This window comes from Pteropus alecto, unplaced genomic scaffold (assembly GCF_000325575.1).
Source record: "Pteropus alecto unplaced genomic scaffold, ASM32557v1 scaffold45, whole genome shotgun sequence".
NCBI classification, from domain to species: Eukaryota; Metazoa; Chordata; class Mammalia; order Chiroptera; family Pteropodidae; genus Pteropus; species Pteropus alecto.
Window position 1 is genome coordinate 5820338 of NW_006442491.1, and position 19314 is coordinate 5839651.

The 19314-nt window shown below is 38.4% G+C and overlaps 1 protein-coding gene across 7 annotated transcripts in view; it reads left to right on the plus strand.

The window, feature by feature from the left end:
- The window catches only part of KIF16B (kinesin family member 16B), a 278826-nt gene that overhangs the window by 61059 nt on the left and 198453 nt on the right, over positions 1-19314 (plus strand). For all 7 annotated transcript variants that reach the window (XM_025039943.1, XM_025039945.1, XM_025039946.1 and 4 more), the window contains 2 exons: positions 258-323; positions 3265-3324. In XM_025039943.1, the coding sequence (XP_024895711.1) occupies positions 258-323; positions 3265-3324 (126 nt within the window). The remainder of the gene's footprint in view (positions 1-257; positions 324-3264; positions 3325-19314) is intronic.

Here is a 19314-nt window from a genome sequence, read left to right on the forward strand (position 1 = left end):
TTTTTCTTGCTTTGTGATTTGTATTACAAATAAATGTAGGTTTACTAGGCTGCCATGGTTTTGAATATTATGATATATGTAGCCCATGGAGTAAAGACTTACTTAGTGGTGTGATAGACACTTTTTGGGGGGTGTGGGGCAATACTTTTTTACCTGTATTTAATAGTTTATTTGGCAGTTTACTATATCATGGAGAAATCCTTCCTCTAGGTTATTGCTGTTTGTTAATTGCTGCTTTCTTATGATTTAAATCTTAGATTGCCCTGTTAGACTCCCCCACAGCTTTAAGTATGGAGGAAAAACTTCAGCAGAATGAAGCAAGAGTAAGTGATACCTTGATTTCATGTTATTTTAAAATCATAACGTTCATTATTAAATGCATGCTTTTTATTTCTTGCTGTTTGAAACATTTTATTTTTTTGTTACATTTAACATTCCCCTGCCCCCATGCTGTGATATTTTTTAAAGAAGCACAATATTTGACTTTCTATGTATTTTATCACATTCTTTGTCTTAATAAATGGTGTTTCTCTGGCACATAATCGTTAGGTGCAAGCGAAATTCACATGTAGATGAAACAGGCCGCTCGGGCCTTTAGAGTAGATAGACCGAGGGAGGCCATGTTCAACATTCAAGAAACAGCAGTGATCTTTATAGCTTAACCATACTTAAACCATGACCACCCTTTAGTTTTCTGTCATAACTTTTACTTCATTTCCAGTGGGAGGTGGAGCATTTGGGGAATCTTGAAATGCTCCAGGTAGATGCTTAGTTTCCCTTGTAAGCCAGGTGGGATTTGAGGCAGGAAGAGAGTGGCTCTAGAGGTATTGTGGGCTGAAGCCAGCATTTGTGTGCTGGGGCTTTTTGAAAACCAGTTTCATGACTGATTTGGTTCTATCCTATTTTTGTTTTGAAAAAAAAGTAACCCTCTATGACAAGAGAAATAGTTGTTAAGAACATTTTTGGAGTAGATTTTGTTCACTGTGCTGAACGGTTAAAACAGGCTGAGAAAGAATTGGATTCAGTTGGTGAAGCCCTTTCAAGAATATACAATATTGAAGATATAGATTGGGGTGTAGTTAGGAACTTGTTGACACTTCCCTGGATAATTATGCTAATTAATTGGCTGGTAATAGCATTAGTAAAATCATTAGTTTCTTAATCCTTATTTTTCTCATGAAATTTTGTATTTAGTACCTCAAATTCTAATTTTGAGTGCTTTGAAATGTCTGGAGATAGTCTTAAATTATTTCTTAATAGTAGTTTTCAGGAATACCTGGCAAGTTAATAGAAACCAATAAACATTTTAATTTGAATGCATTATACATGCTGTGACTGCCTATCTTGTTCAGAACATTTTCTAAATTTTCATCTATTTTTTGGCTGACCTTTTAAAATTGGTTGCCATCTGCTTGGCTATAAATCTTACTGCCTGGTCATATTGTTAGAGGTGGTGTCAACATGTTTGCATTTTTTCTTAATTTTGTAAATGAAGATTATTTGCTTTAAATTCAATAGTAAAATAAACCCAAAGCATACTTACAATTTGTTTAAAGGTAGAATTATTTGAATGAAGTGGAAAAGGATTGATTGGCTTCTGTTTCTTTAGGGAAAACATATCTGTTGGTGAAATGCAGAAGCATTTATTTTTGAACGCTTTGTGCTTCTCAGATAAATTGCCATTGAGAAACTGTTAACCGATGACTATAAATTAGTAAATTAGTAAATTCAAAACACCTGTCTTTTCTCTTCTGTAGGGGGAGAAGGTACGGTATAAGAATATTCCTTCTCTGAAAGCTTTTCCAAAATGAGAGCCCTGAGAGCCATGTGACTTTTATTGCTGTCTTTAGAGTTTGCGGGGTTGGCACCACTTGAATGATGAGGGATTGGAGTGTATGACTGGTTCCAGAGAGATCAGGACAATCTTATCAAACCATAAAAAACAGACAAGAAATAAAGTTGGAGAGGCTCAGTACTGTTTTGTTTTTTACCAAGAGTATGATAGATTTTGACATTACTAGTAAAAAAGAGACATTATTTGAAGTTCGAAGTCTTACAGCCCTATTATAAGTAAATTGAGAAGTAAAATGAAAGACCAATTCAATATAGGTGGGTGAGATAGGTTTTGGTTTTCCTCTTGGATAAACCATCAGTCCAGTTCTTCCATTTCTTATCAGTAGCAAATACTTTCTTTTGTGATGGTTGCAGACACGATTGCCCTTTCCAGTTACTTTACTTAATATTAAGTGTGTAGAAGGGAGCTTCCTCTTAGTGCGATAGTCCAAGCACATGTATTCCATGCATTCATTTTGTTCAGGTTAAATAAGATAACTTATGAGAGAGACGACCAGTAGGTGTAAATGGGATGATGTCTGCCGTTGGGAGTGGGGAGGTGGCAGGAGTGCTAAAGTAAAGATAGGAAAAGGCTTTGAAAGCATGGGGTCCCCCTCCTCTGCCTCTCAGAAGTCACCCTTTTAGCCTTAGGTATACTCTTTTTCATAGGACAGATTTTTTTTCTACCTCTTAATCAAATGTCACTTTTTGCTTCTTAATGAATTACTCACTAGGATCATTTAAAAAGTTTTATGGAACTAGTAGAATATTATCAATAACTTTGAAAAGCAACTTACAACTGTGCTATGTTCAACAGTTGGGGACATTATCTTCCCTAAGTTACAGCAGACTGGAGAGAAGCTGATTTTTATCAAAAGATTTTGCTTTTACTAAGAGTAAATTTAAAAGCACACTCCTTTTTTTAAAGCTAGAATGAAATTTACAAACCTTATTAATAGCTCTAAAAGCAGGTAATCTCCTAAAACTACAGCACCCAGATGATTTAATCTCCACATCTAATGAGAAAGAAAAGTTAATCACAATTTCTTAGGACCTAAAGTATAATCAGGAAAAATTAACCCATTTAGCAAGAGATTGTCATCCTTGAACTTGTAATTTTTCTTACTGTTCCAAGGAAGGAGCTTTTATTTAAGTATACCATGAAAAAGACTGTTGTAAAACTCTAGGAAACTTGACAATTTTTTTTTATGTTCTTTCTTTTGCCATAATATAGGTTGTAGGATGAGATCAGCTTGTTTGATTTATATTAGGTGATGATTCTTTTGGGAATAGAAATTACTATCTAATTAAAAATATGTATATAGTATATCCTTCCATAAAGCTATGAGAGTATGGAAACTTTCTAGAAGAAAAATTAGAATAATTTTTTTTTTTAATGGAGCAACCACTTATGTATATTTTTCCTTTTAGGTTCAAGAATTGACCAAGGAATGGACAAATAAGTGGAATGAAACCCAAAATATTTTGAAAGTAAGAACTTTAAGAAGGTGTCTTAATTTTACTATGCTGGCTTAAATAGGTAAAACTTTTTCTTTCTCCCTTAAATATGGCTGTGTGCTTTGCTTAAGGTAAGATCAGTGGAACCAATGACTGACTTTTGCGGGGTTGGGGTTCTGGTTTGATTTTGAAGAAATGGAAAAGGGAGCTATTGTATGTTAAAGCTGTGTGTTTTAACATGTAGAGATGATGTTGATACCTAAGGTGTTTGGTTTCACTTGTTGGAGTTTTTCCATTTTTGTCAGCACGTATTAAACTCCATTTAGTATTCAAGGGCATCTACTTTACTTTTCTTCTTTTGTTAAACCCAGTATAAAAGCAGTGATGTTAAATTAAAAACAAAACAAAACAAAAAAAAACCACTTCCTATGGTAGAATTGTGGTGTATGTGTGCATAACATGGCTAGATTTCAGAAATTGCTAAACTAGTAATTTTTTATTGGAATTTTTTTCTATATGTCTCAAGGGCTAGACAGAGATGGTCTGCATTTGTCAGGACTCTGTGAAAGGACATCAGTAATGGCTTCCATTCGTCACACCCTGTGCTTCAGATTACATGTTTCTTTACGTTCCCCTTTTTTTGCTGAGTTGGTAGAAAACCTGTGTGTGATGTCTGTTGAGGTTCAGAATTAAACTTTTTGCTTTGATGGAGTCTGTCTGACTTTATGCATGAGAGACTGTGATCCACAGGCTGTTGAATTCTAAGTTTGTTTTTGAGGTCTGTTGAGGTAAAACTTTCTCAAAGGATTAAAATGCCCCTCTAATACTGACAAGGCTGGATAGATGAGGTTTAGCTACATGTCTTGGCAGAACCTTAACTTGGATCCCCTTCCCATGAAAATAGGGCACCCAATTACCATTTTGTGGGGGTAAACTGTAGAAGGCTTGGCTAAGCCATTTAATTCTGCATCTAATAACTGTCTTGGAAAGTGGGGTCAGCATTATGTAAAGTTTTTCTTGTACCAGTTTTGCAGCTCAGTCCACTCTGGGGGTTAAAAAGACTTTCTCATAAATCAGAGTTTGTGTTGCATTCTCAATGGTGGTGGGTTCTGATGGTCTTAGACACATTTTTTCCAGTTACTGAAAATATAGTAAGGGAGAGCTTCTGCCTTCAGGCTTTCTTTTTTCTCCTCCTGATTATGATGATAATAATGTATTACTTTGAGGTATTTCTTCACAGTTTCCTTTGCTGAGAGATTTTTGCACAGGAAACTGAAGAAGGACCTGACTCACATTTCAGAATAGTCAGGTGTGGAATAAGTACCACCAAAGCTGTGAATATTTCCCTTTTCATTTCAGTTGCACTAACTCTGAGAAGCAGTGCTGCAGCCCTAGACTTATGAAGCCAAGTTGTTTGGCCTTTCACGCACAATGTACACTTTCCTCAGTAAATCTGCCAAAGAGGGAGGGCTTAAATCTGCTCCATTTAAGGAAAAGAGAAATCAAGTAGCTATTTGAAAAGTCGTTAGTGTACACTGTGCCTGTTAGCAGAGGAGGCAATGCAGCAGTGAATTGAAGGATTTCAGCCTGATCTCTTCTGCTGCCCGCTCTCCTTGTCACTGTAGTGGTGCTTTTGTAACACTCCCTGCAAAGGTATCTACACGAAGCGCCACCGTGGTGAACCCCTGAACTTTTGCTTTTTTTCATGAGGAGATTTTGGGCCCTGATGCTGAAATCTTTTTCTAATTCCAGTTGTTTTTCATAAATTGTATTATTTTTATTTTTTATAAGTTTTCAGATGAGAAGAATAGAAATGTGATATGTGCTAGGTGTTAAAGGTTATGAGAAAGGCTAATGGCATTTCAAATTATTCCCTTCTTTTGACCATGCAAGCCCATTTTAGATTTCTCTGCTGGTGTTTGTGCTTTAAATCTGTAGTTCTTTCCTGCTTACATTTGATAAGGGCTGTCTTCATCTCTTACTGGAAGACAATGCCTGAGTGCTGAGGTGAAGAAGAGGGCTACCCAAATGTTTTTGAAAATATTAATTGGAAACTGATGAGGAAAGAGGATGTTACTTGATGAGTTCTTATCTATGTGGTTTGCGTAATCCTCTGCTATATTTCTGCCATCTGACTGTTCCTTTAGCCAGCTATTGTCCCGGTAATGTTGCATAGAACCCACTCCAACCCACTGGCTTAAAAAAATATTTATTTTATCTCGTGCTTTGTGCAGATTGGTTGGGGGTTGGCTGGTCAAGTAGGTTTGGCTGGGCTTGGATCCAGGCTGTGGGTGGGTTCCAGGTTTGCTCCACATGTCTCTCGTCCTCTGACCAGCTGGTTGTCAGGGTGTGCTCTTTTCCTAGTCTTGGCCAAGGTACAAGCAGGCGGCCTTGTCATGCAAGCACATTTCAAGCTTCTACTTATCTCATGTCTGCTAGCGTCCCACTGACCAAAGCAAGTCACTCGACTGAACTGAAACTTAAGGGGGTACGTTTCACTCATAATAAGGCCATAGCAGGGGTGTGATTGTATAATCCTACTTTGAGATCATCGGTTTCCTCTAAACATCTCTATGTTAAAATAGGAATCTTTACATTCTGGGAACTTGTTCTTCTACTGAATTTGCCCATTTTGTAGAGACAGGCCCAATGAAGCAGTATGTTTCTACATTTATCTTCTTTATCAGGACCCGGTTGTTTACTCTGCCCGTTTGTTAATCATCATCCTTTCTAAGACTGAAATTCTGAACATCCAAGGAGAGACCTTTGGGGAAAAGACCGAGAGAAAAACATCCAGGGGGATTGAAGGGAGATAAAAGGACCTGTTGGGTGTTTTCGGCACAGTGAGGACCTGCCTTGGTTTTTCTTTCCCAACTTTATTGACAGGTAGTTTCAGAGAAAACTCATAGATGTTTTTTGAAGAGACAATTAAAAAACTATTATAAGCCATCTTCTCAGTCATCAGAGTCATGTTCTTTCTCATTGTTAAGCTGTCTGTGATGTATGCATGTATTTCCTATTTCAGTTACAAGACTTAAGATTAAGTTGATAAGCGTATATCATGAGCTGTTGCTTCAGGAATATATGGGAGCCCCTCTCATGCAGGGATAGGAGTCTCAAATTCATGTGTCTCATGCAGGGATAGGAGTCTCAAATTCATGTGTAAGGCCAAGGTCCCTTAAAGTCAGAGTCACTCTTGAAAAAATCCCTTAATTTCCCAAGAAATGACCAGATCATGAGCTCTTAGATGCTCAAAAGTCAAAGAGTAACTTTATTCCCTTCTTTTAAATCTGATCTATGGCTTTCCTTGCTCTGCATGAGTGAAATCCAAGATCATGTTGAATTGGGGTGGAGAGGGCGAAAGGCTGCTGGGTCTAAAGGCACCGGCTGTTCTCAGCTAAGCTGGTAGCTCCGTGGTGATAAGGGTGGAACCTAGGGCTTTTTTGGTCTTTAGAACTTGGAACTTAGGCTTTGGTTCTATTTCTGATTCACTAGGAAGTGACACTTGTCCACAGCTGTCACATACACAAGTTCCCAGCTTGGAAATCAGGGTGGATGGCAACCCTTTTCTTATATTCAAGTTAACAGGGTAAGAGATAATAAAGTGCTTGGAGTTATTTTGAAAGTAGCTAGTGACAATGGAAACTGTGCTTATTTTAAAGAGGCAATTCTTAGGCAGTTAAGTAATGAGAGTTTTATTATCGTTTGCAATGTACTCTGTGTATCCATTCTCTTACCTCTTAATCTACCTTCTTCATTTTCATTAATCTTCATTTTCTAGAAATTCAAGTCCAAACTCTTGCCTGGCCCCCACTGATTTTCTTCTGATTTTCTTCTCTGTTTCACATGTCCTATCACAGTTTTCTCTGCCCCAGCACCCCCAGCACCCCCACCATGCCCTGCCCTGCCATATGTCTTGCTGGTCCCTGTACAGACCTGGGCATTGGGTGTTTTGGTGTCTCTAGTCCTTTGTCTGTGTTGCTCTATCATTCGAGATACTTCCCCTTTCTATGCCTGTCAGAACCTACTTTGAAACTCTGATGATTCCTCTCTCCCACCTCCCAGGTAGAATGATATTGTTTTTCTCTGGCTTTTATAGCATTCGATTTTATTTCTGTCACAGTATCCATTATCATCTGAGTTTGGTGGTCTTGGGGTCTCCCTCTAATCAGGAGGAGGATCTGGGCAAGGACGGGCTCTATCACTCTGTGTACCAACTCTTAGGATACTGTTTCTCACCGAGAAGGCATGCAGTGAAAGTTTACTGGATTAAAATAGTATCAGGAAACCAAAACAAAAACCTTATATTAATTTGCTAGGGCTGTCATAGTGATATATTACAGACTGAGTGGTTTAAATAGCAGAAATCAAAATCAAGGTGTCTGCAAGTTTGGTGTCTCCTGAGGCCTCTCTCCTTGGCTTGTGGACGGCCACCTTCTCTTTCCTCACATGACCTTTTCTCTGTGTGCCTGCACCTCTGGTTGCCTTTTGTGTGTCCTGATCTCCTCTTCTTACAAGGACACCAATCAGATTGGATTAGGGCTTACTCTAATGGCTTCATTTTAACTTTTAATTATCTCTTTAAAGACCCTCTCTCCACAGGCAGTCCCATTCTGAGGTCCTGCGGTTAGGGCTTCAACATATAAATTTTAGGGGGATGCATTTCAGCCCATATCAACTTTGAACCATAGAAATTTGATAACCTGGTAGGAAAAGTAGAACGGAGTGTCATGTAGACGGCAGTGTTGCCCTAGCAGTGTTCCCGCCTGAACCCTCCACCTTACTTCTCTCATTCCTATTTGGAAGGCTTATATATCACTGTGATTTTTACTCTTGGAAGGAATGTGGCTGAATTTCTTTTGATTGTGGTCTACTCATTCATTCTGCTCATTCATTTGAGTCAGTTAGATCTTTGCTGTTCTAAGTGTGACTCCTGGACCAGAAGCATCAGCATCCTCTGGGAGCTGGTTAGAAATGCAGAATCTCGGGCCCCACTGCAGACTTCCTATGTCAGAATCTGCATTTTAATAAGATTCCCGGGTGATGTGTCTGCACCTTAAAGTTCGAGTGCTGAGTTAGAAAAGCTGAGGAAAGGTGGAGCAGCCTTGGGCTTCTGTCCCTTCTCTTCCTCCTCCTTCTCTGCCCTATATTGCTGGTCCCTGCTCTTTTCTGGGCTTTTTGAGACTCACTGTAGGAGATTGTGCGGCATCCACATGGCCCAATCCGGTGTTCTGCCAGGTGACATAGCCCTGGCCTCTGAAAACACCTCTTTGTCCCTTTATTTCCCCTACCTACGGATGACCCTAGTTTCCTGCTGTCATCCATTTGTGGGTGGCCTCACCCTGATGGCTTCCCAGCTCATCCTTCAGCTAAGTAACCAGTTCCCTGTATTAAAGCTCCTGGGATTTAAACACTGAAGTCATTTCTCTTTTGTGGTCTGATACATAGTCCACATCTTGGTTTCTTGTTCACTGCTAGCTCCTCAGAATCTGTTGACATCTTCCCTTTTTTGGTTTGTCTTTCTAGTCTCTTAGAATGCTGTCCCAGTGTGTTTTAAATCCTGGTTGAATTTGCCTTAAACTGCCATTATTACTATCTTGGGACTTGGAACTTACTGTGATAAATCCAGCTTCTCCCAGCCCCGGATCAGTGCATTCCTGAGGCCTTACTGTTGGTTCCTCTTTTGCATAGCTTCAGTATGGCACTGACTCCTTAGTGTTTGAAATGGTTTATAAAGCGACTACTTAGTACCCCACTCGTGTACATCTCGGCCTGGCTTTTTGTAAATCCCATGTGTTTTATTGCCGATGAATTTTTTCAAGTAACGAAGAATCCTCAAATTCTTTGTCCATCCCTCTTTTGCTCTCCCCACCCCACCCTTTATGCACCTTTTTGGTTTGTCTGCTCTGTACGCATTTTGGTTTCTCTGTTCTAGCGTTTTATAAACAATGAAAAAAAATGCTCAAAGATATGTTATCTGACTTCCAAATAACTTCTTAAGCTCTGTGCTTCAAAATAAATCATAGACAGTTTGGACTGCAGCATCAAGCTCTCAAGTGTCTGACAGATGGTGCGACAGAAGGGAGAGCTGACTCTATGCAGTGTCAGTCCAGAGCCGAACTGCAAAGTGATGCTTGCAGCCATATTTGAATCCCTCTAGCATTGGTTATTCTTCTCATTTTTTAAATATATAGGGTCTCTTCCTTCCTGAAAATATGTCTTTTGATTACTCCAGTGCCTTACTTGGTTTTGTGTTTTCATTGCTCTGCACAGGACATCTGACTGTGACTTGGCACGGGGGTGGGAGGGAGGAAGCAGGTTGCTCTGCTCATGTGTAGAGGCTGTACCTGGAGAGGCTTGTCCTTGAAATCAGTGAGCTGTTTGTACAAGTTGAATTAAAGTTGTTTTCTTCAAACATTAATTCTATGGATTTTTTCTTACATAACAGTAAGTAATGTTTGTTGAATCGAATTTGGAGAATGGAGCATATTTGAATCTATGTGATGATGGGATCCTAATGCAAATAACTTAAGTATAAACTGTGCTGGTGTCTTAATATTCCATCCCTGGGGAATAGAAGAGGCAGGCTACGATAAGCTCATGGAAGGAGTGGATAACACATTGATGGAAGAAATTTTTTTACTCTTTCAGAATGTTTTGACTAGTAAGTATTATAGTAAAATGAAATTGGTATCCTTTACTGGCTTAATATTTTCTGGGTTTAAGTTTCACGGAGAGTCATACTTTAAACTAACATTTTTTTTTTTTTATAATAGAATCAGTCAGCTGAACTTTTGTCTCTAGAAAATTATGGCAGCCTATAAAAGATTTTTTTTCCTGCTGTCTACAGTTCTACATTTTGAGTAGAAGAATGCATATTGGGGAGTGTGATTGAATTGGAAGCAGTATTACTAACAGGCTGTTGCATAATAGGCTTGTGACAGACTAGGTTTTTGGTCCTCTGGATTCTTGCTTTCTGGCGCTCTGAATCCTCTGGTTTCTAGATAACCTACAAAGAAAGCATTAGAGAGACAACAGTTTTTGTGTCTCCTTTAGAATTAGTTAATCTTGTCCTCTTCTTGGTACAAAAATTGAACCTGTGAGTGGCTCTAGGATAGAATTTTATTTTCGAGCATCAGTTTTGCCCAGATTTTAGATTAGAGAGGAGACGTCTCTTTGAACCATGAGTCACTTTCTTTATCAGCAATGGTTTGGGCATTTGATGGTTCAAAATTCTGACCTCAGTCAATAACAGTGCTGTTTATCATTTAGTTATAGCTGTCTTAAAAATACAAAGTATTGTCTTTAGAGCTCATTTGGCTACATGAAGATAATGCATTGGATTTTCAAGTGTTCATCCAAGCAGAGGTTGGCTCCAGTGGGAATTTTAGAAGTCATTGCCCTTTCTTCTTTGGTTTTCATTATAAGAAGAGAGGCAGTCCAACTCAGCACCTGCAGTCCATGTGTAGATCATGGATCTCAGTGACTGCCTTGTGATTTGCATTCTTACAACTTTTAAAAACTTCATTTTCAAACTTTTAGAAGCTTTTTAGCAAAGAAGGGATAAAAGATGATGAACATCCTTTTTGGCATGCTGATATTCCGATAACCTAGGAATACTGCCTATGTTGATAAAGAAATTCCTGCATTGATGTGAGTTTGAAAATATTCTGTCATTGCTTTCCCAGTTTGCCTTGTTTTATCTCTTATGCACCCATCCACCCGCTGAACAAACCCCCACATGTCTACACACTCACTCACCCATTCACCTATTCACCCATCCCTCCCTACTTCCATCCCTCTCTCCTTCTCTCATTCATCAAACACATGTTCATTGAGAGATTGAGAGCATCTTGTGTGTTAGAAATAGCTCTAGGCTATACCCAGTAGGCAAAGCAAAAATCCTTGCCCTCATGGAGATCATATCCTGGTGCTAGAAGACTTTTCCCCACAATTGGGCATTCTTTTGTAAAGCTCCCATAATCTAGTTTTTTTTTTCATCTCTCCCATTTCCTTCCTAATATATATTATCCTTCATGTAGCATTACGACTATCTGTGTGTTCATCATTCTTTATATTAGATTATAAAATCCTTGAAGGCAGAGAACGCTTTTCACTCATCTTTGTATCTGTCATAAATTCTAGTGCCTTGTATAATAGTTCTTAATAAATAGGAAGTATTCAATGAATAACTGTTGACCTTAACTGTGTTCTCCCATTTCTGAGAGGTTTCAGGACAAATTTTGCTGTCTAACAATCTACCCTAAAACCCAGCAGCTTAAACAAACATATTTCCCATGATTTTGGGACCAAGGTGGCTCATTGGGTTTCTGCTGCCCTCACTCATGCCTTGGAATTAGATGGTCCAGCATGACTTTACTCACATGGCCAGGGATTGACTCGTCAGCTGGGGATGATTTGGCCCCAAGTCTCTCATCCTCTGGCTCCTTTATATGGTGGTTTCAGGGTTGTAGGAAGAGCGAGAGGGGTAAGTTCCAATATACAAGCAATTTTCAAGCTTTCACTTGCCCCTCACTTGCTAATGTCACATTGGTCAAAGCTAGTCATATAGCTCAGGGGTTAGTTGTGAGGGAACCACACAAAGGCATGGGTCCAGGGAGAGCAAAGGTTCTTTCCATTTTTGAGGGGGAAAAAAAAAAAGGCCACCACAGTGATTTCCAACTGTGTGTGTTTCTGTCTTTCTATAGAAGAGAGATCCGAAAGGAGAAAGGATTTGGAATGGGAGGGCGGTCATCGTAAGGATGACTTGGGAGAACATCATGTGAAACTGTTTGTCTCCTTGCTTTAATCTGCAGACTAATGTGGATGCATTCGTATCTTTTTGACCAGAAGTCACCGTCAGTGCCGCCATGTGTAAGACAAAGCCTTTAACCTTTTTTTTAGTTCATTCACACATACTACCTCATTGGCTCTTTCTTGATCTGAAACAAGAAAAAAAGAAGATGTTACTGTACTTTATATAGTATGCAGTTGTTAATTTGTCAATGTCTCATTAAAGTTAGACTCTGGCTGTTAATTTGCATCAAACTGTGTGTTCTCCCTTTTCTAAAGTTCTGCTCCTGCAGCTGTTTTTTTTTAAGATAAAAGGCAGAGTAATAAAGTTCATTGTTCTCCGATACTGGGACTTAATAATTAATAGGTGAGATGACTGTCTGCTCTCCAGCATTGGGGGTTGACTGAAGAACTTGGCAGGGTCAGAGGCTAAGCAAACGATTCACAGAACCAGCTCTAATGTTGTTAATAACGCCAAGCCTACTGTATTTTTCATGGTAGTTTTCATCTTGAAGGAACTGCCCATAAATAAAGATATTGCAAGTACATGTTGGTTCTTCCTTTTGAATAATGTTTCTGGAGTAAAAAGCTCAGAAATAAGTCAGATGCACCCTGTTAAATGTTGGTACCATGCAATAAATTATTTCGAATACATATGGGATTTTTCTTCTGATTTTTTGCAGTGAGGCATGTGTGCTGATGGGCTCTTACTGCATATTTATTGTCATAGTCAGGGAAGAAAAGATGCCTGGTTATATGGAAGTAAACTTTATGTACACCTGAATCACTGGTGTGCTGAACTGTAGGAACTTGGGTTAGTTGGCCGGGAAGCCTAGAAAGCAACCATTTCATGGTACAGTCAATTTCTTGTTTGTGTCACTCAGGAAAACACACTTCAATCACCTTGGAGGAGTTCTAAGAGTTGTGAGTTTGGAGAGGAGCAGGTGGTGGTGGAGTGAGCTTGGGAGTGAGGAGATGGTTCTCGGCCTGTCTAACCTGTGATTTATATCTGTGCGTCAGTCTGACCTTGGTCACACTGGTCTTTCTGTTTCTCAGAAGCTCACAGTGAGATGCAGACAATAATAGTACCTGTCATGTTAGGTAAGAAATAAGCATGGTTAAAATGTTTAGAACTGTGTCTAGTACACAGTCAGGTTATAAGCATTATAGTAATGTTATTTTAAAAAGTGTTTTATTGAGGTATAACTGACATATAATAACATTGTATTAGTATCAGGTGTAAAACCTAGTGATTCAATATTCGTATACATTGGGAAATGATAACCACAGTAAGTCTAGTTAATATTCATTACTATACATAGTTACAAAATTTTTTTTCTTGTGATGAGAACTTTTAATATCTCCTCTCTTAGCAACTTTTAAGTATCCAGTACAGCATTATTAGCTTTAGTCACCATGCTGTACGTGACTTATTTTATGACTGGAATTTTGCACCTGTTGACCACCTTCACCCATTTCACCCCTCTCCTCTGGCCACTGCCAGTCTGTTTTCTAATTCTATGATCTCAGTGGTGTTTTGTTTGTCTTTCTTTCTTTCTTTCTTTTTTTTTTAGCTTCCACATCATATAAGTGGTCATTTTTCTTATTTGTGGTGTTTTCTCTGAATTCATCCTCTTTACATGTAAAACTGGGTTGCCAGTTATATGTGTCTTCTCAGTTGGGCAGAAAAAAACAAATTATGTATATAGAAACTCTTAAAAGTAAAGTTTTATGCAACTATACCATGGCATTACTTCTAAGACATTTTATCATCTAGCATTTTATGTTTGTTAATAAAACAAACAAACAAACAAACCAGAAAATCCAATTCCAAACTGGCTTATGTAGTAAAGGGATGTATTAGTTCAAAGAAGAGTAATGGTTGTGGAGGTCAGGTGGCATTTAGGCATGGTTTGATCAGGGCACTGGTTTTGGTTCTCTAGGATGGTCCTGATTTTACCTTTTTATTTTATTGACTTCATCTTCAGGCGTTCTGCTCTCAGAAAGGCAAAGTGAGAGCAAAAAACAACTTTTACCTTCTAAGTTCTTATAACTGGGCTAATAATCAAATTAACATGAGGCAGATTAATAGGAGAAAAGGTCCAAAGTTTATTTTATGGGTGTATATTTGGGGGTGCCATAAAATATGAGACCCAAGGAAGCACTGGGCAGTTGAGGTTTATATGCCATTTGGCGCTAAGGAGAAGGGGGAGGTTTGGGTTATGGTTTGGGACTTCAAAGGACAGGAAGATAATTCACATGGAGATAGAAAAGCAAATGTTTGGTAAATGTTTGCTGGGCCATCTTAACAAGGGGACATAGAGAGGACTTGCAACAGATGGGCCTTGATAGTTTATCACATACCAGTTGATATTAAACTATAGTTATCTGCGATGATATCCCCCTTCCTGGAGCAGGTCCTCTATCTAAATTCCTTTAGGCAGGTAAAGGAGGTAGGGTCAAAGGTTTTCTCTGAGTCTTCTGGTCCTTAATAACCAACTTAAAATTAGTATTCCAAAAGATGTATTTTGGGGTAGCAAACTCAGCTTCCCTTCACCATCTCAATTCAGAGTCTGTGTTTCAGAATCCCCAGCACAATTCTTGGATTCGCACTGATTGGTGCACTTTTGAACTAATCCCTGGGACCCTATGCTGTTTAGTTTAGGCTCTGACTATTTAAACCAGCGGTCCCCAACCTTTGTGGTACCAAGGACCCGTACTCCTATGAGAATCTAACGCCTGATGATCCGAGATGGAGCTGAGGCAGTGATGCTAGCACTGGGGAGCGGCTGCAAATACAGAAGAAGCTTTGCTCCTTGGACCGCTGCTCACCTCCTGCTGTGTGGTCAGGTTCCTAACATATCAAGGGACCCTTACCCATTTGCGACCTGGGAGTTGGGGACCACTGATGTAAACCAATCACTTTGATAAAGGAATGGATTATCTTAATTGGTTGAGATGAAGCAGAGCCCACCTTTTGAGCTGGGGTGAGGCCTATTTGCTACAGCTGCTACATATGCACTGTGGGGTTGGGTGGGGGTGGAGATGGGGAGAGTGAGTGTGGAAGTGAATCTTGGTGATGCCATCCACATTTTCCACCGCAGATGTAGAACCTGGTCACTTACTGTAGTATAAGATATATTCAAGGCAGACATGAGTTACAAATTAATTGAAGCATTCTTATATTTAAGAGAAAATATTTTTGAATATTTCCTTTATGACTCAGAAGTCCTATATTCCGCCGAGAAGTTATGTGAAAGGGCCAGCTGAATATCTGTATTATGGTGTGAACATTCCATACAGGAGAAATTGTTTCCTGGTGTTAGATTTGGAAGATGGCACACAGTGAATTCCATGTATGTAAATGAATTGTAAATGCATTTTTCTTTTCTCCTTTAAATTGATTATGTGATTTAAAATGCTCTCTAAATGTGGCTGTGTTCTCTTCTCCAGCTTTTTACATGTAGTTTTGAACTTGGCTTAATTTCCAGTTGACCCCTTTAGCTTGGTGTTTCCCAGCCCAGACTACCTAGCAACAGTTACTATGAGCGAGTTGGCGTTGCCCTCCATTTGTAACACAACAGCAGGTTTTAAAGTATTTTTCCTTAGCATTCTGGTTGATTTTGCCTTTGCATTATTCAAGGATGACAGTAGTTTTTCTTAACTCCAGGCACCAGGCTCCAAGTCTCAGCAAAAGTGATAGTTTTAGGAAGTATGCATTTGTAAGATAGTGTGATTAGCAAGTAGCATCTACTAAAAAAGAACTATGGACCTAGGTTACATGTGGATATTTATTATCAGCATATTCTGATACTTGCAAGGGGGGAGATGGCTATAAATTTCTAACATCTTACCTAACACTTTAGTGCCAGCTTTGCCTGCTAAAAACAGCTTTCCTGAGCAAGTTGTCTATGTCTCAGAGATGAGAGGACTTAGTTCCAAATAGCTGTGATTTTTTTCTCCTTGAAAGAATCTAACAACACAGATATCACCGAAGATGGTCATTTTTCTCTAGATCCAATACCCTATATAATAATGTATTATATTTCAGCCTGTCTTGTCCTTGCCTAAAGTAAAAAACTATACTGGCATTTCCAGCAGATTGAACTGAAATCAAGCAACAGAACTTGCTGTGACACTTCTGTAAGATGCTAAGTCCAGTTTCTCATCCAAAACAATTTAAATACCAGTTATTCTGCATGTCATAGAAGTTTATTTTCTATACAGAAGTAGTTTCCACTTGGAATCATTTGAGGACCTTTAAAAAAGATCATTTTCTGGGTTCTTCAGACCCATGGAAGGAGAATTAGTGTAATGGTACCCTACAATCTTTAATTTTAAGCAAGTACCCTGGGACTCAAAAGAGTTGGGACCCACAGACCTAGAGCATGAAAGATCATTCTTTAAAACATATCTTGACATGTCTATTGCATGTGTGTATGCTCCTAGAAAAAAGGATGTACATAACTTCTTGCAATGTTTTGTAGTCCCCAAATTGTACATTCATACAAGCATTTGGAGACATTGGGTAATGCCATTTGAAAAGAAATTTCAGCTGAATAGAATATTTTTGTTGTTGTTGTTAAATAGAGTGCTTTGGTCATAGGACCTTTTAAAAAACAATTTGATTTTTTAACAACTGAAGTTCTATATACACAAAGTATGCAAGTCTGATGTGTGCAGCTCAGTGAACATATATAAAAAAGTGCAAATCTGAAGTGTACAGCTCATATATTTTTACCTGTGTATATACACCATGTATCCCATACCCAGATCAAGATATGGAACATTTCCTGCTCCCTAGAGGTTGCCTCTTGTACCTCCCCAGGTACTTACTGTCCTCCTCTCCCAGAGATAACCAGGGCTGTGATATTTATTTCATAGATGAGTTTTGCCTTTTCTTGAGCTTCAAATGGAATCATGCAGTGTGTTCTATTTTTGTTTCTGGCTTCAGATTCACCTATGCTATGTTTAGCAGTAGTTTTTTCTTTATTATGTGAATATACCACACTTTTTTATCCGTTCTACTGTTGGTTGTTTTTATTTGGGTTATTATGAATAATGCTTCTTTGCTTCTGTGAACATTCTTGAACATGTTTTGTTGGGAGTATGAATTCACAGGACCCCTTTTTCTGGTGCTCATCCTGGTGAGAGTGTGACCCTGACTTGCTTTTCTCCTGCGTACGTCTGCTAGCCTTTATGACTGTGGTATCCCAGATCCAAACATCTTCCGCTCTCTGCCCAGCCGGGTCTCAGTGTGAGCTGGGCTGGGGAGCAAGGTGAGACCCCCTGTCCGAAGAGACCGGGTCCGGATCTAGTGGGATCAAAACCGCCCTTCTAAAAACAGCAGGTGTTTGCCTTCAGTCTGTGTGGGTAGCTCATATAATTTTTTTTTTTCTATTTCTGGTGGATCTAGTCTAATTGGGTGATTAACACAAATTAATTCTGATTTCTGTAGATCTTTAGAATGACAATTTCAGTGATTTTCAGTAAGTTTAACATACTCTTTATGTATACTTTTTTTCAGTAAGTGTTCTTTTTCACGGCTAGGTATTTAATAATTTGTCTCCTATAAAGCTGTTATGGTCTGTCTGGTTTTCCTCTGCTAGACTCTGAGGTCCAGAGACATGTTTTAATTGCTTTTGGATCCCTCCCAACCTCCAACCAGTGTCTTGCATCCCGCAATCAATAATGATAATATGAATAGGGATAATAATGGATAATATTTATTGCACTCTCACTATGTGCCAGCATTGTTCTAAGTCAGCATTGTTTGATAGAAGTGTAATGCAAGCCATGTGTGAGATTCAAACTTTTCTAGTAGCCACATTAAAAAACTAAAAAGAAATAGCTGAAATTAATTTTAACAGTATATTTTATTTATTCCATTATATTAAAATATTACCATTTTACTACATAATCAATATAAAATGGATTATTCCTTAATGAACCTTTGACATGGCATGAATTTTACATTTGCAATGTATCTCAGTATCTTAACTCAGATGCTCAGTTTGCACCAGGTACACTTGATCTGTATTTTGATTTTATAAAATTTACAATTGAAAAGTAAATTCTCATACTAGCTATTTTTTTTCCAAATATATTATAAAATTTTCCACTAACTTAATTGAGTGTAGTTTAAAACTTTGAACCAATAAAATTAAAAGCTCGGTTTTCTCACTGCATTAGCCACATTTCAAATATTAAATAGCCAGCACAGATTTAAGTGTTATGTGTCTTAATTTGTTACGTTCAGCAGCCTTGGGGAGTATATTACTTTTTTCATTTTACAAACAAGGAAACTGAGGCCCCGAGGGCACACAGGTAAGGAAAGAAGAGGTGAGGTCAGGATTTAAGCCTCGTCTTGAGGTCCGGACTGGTGACCCCACTATACTGTCTAGTTCTTAATTGTTTGAAACTGACCTCATTTTTTTTCATGTTCAGATGCCCTGGCTTTTGTTTTCTTTCTCTGATTTTTGTCTTTTTTGCTTTTACGTGTTATAAAGGTGGATTAAAAAAAAAAAAAAACCGGTCTTAAAAAGTGACCCTTTATTTGCAGTGAATTTAGTTCATCAGTGAATTTAGTTGTTCATCAGTGAATTTAGTTGTTCATCACCAAAATAGATGGTGGCCACTGTTTCAGCACCATTTGCTCTGTTATCTCCATGAATGTTGAGGCAAGATTTACTTTTGCAAATATAATGCCCCGGGTTTCCTTTTGTGTTTTGTAATGCTCTTCTTTAATAACGAATATGATTTTTTAATTTCCTCCAAGGTTGGGCTTAATCATCTCACTTTTGCTTTGGCTCATTTCTAGTCTTTTTCTTAAGAAAGGGTCATGGTTATTTCCCTGGGTATCATTTCTTTTTTCCCCAAAGTATTATTAGCATCTGTTTATGTATTAATGATTTCTCTCAGCCTCTTTCAGATTTTGTTTTTGAAATGTATCCAACCAGCTGTGTGTGCTTGTCTGTCTTTATAGGTAATATTTTACTTCATATGAGACTTGCTTTTATGTAATTGTTCTATTGTCCTTTACTACAAAGATGATTGTTTTAAAATAGAGATTTAAAATGTGATCTTGGGCAAGGAAAAAAGGTCCAGACGTGCAAAGTATTGTTTTGAGTGCTGCGTATGAAGAAAGGAAATGCAGAGATACAGTGATAGTATGCTATATTTCATCTGCAGTGTGCTGTGTTCCTAGATTTTTCTTTCAGATTGCTTTCT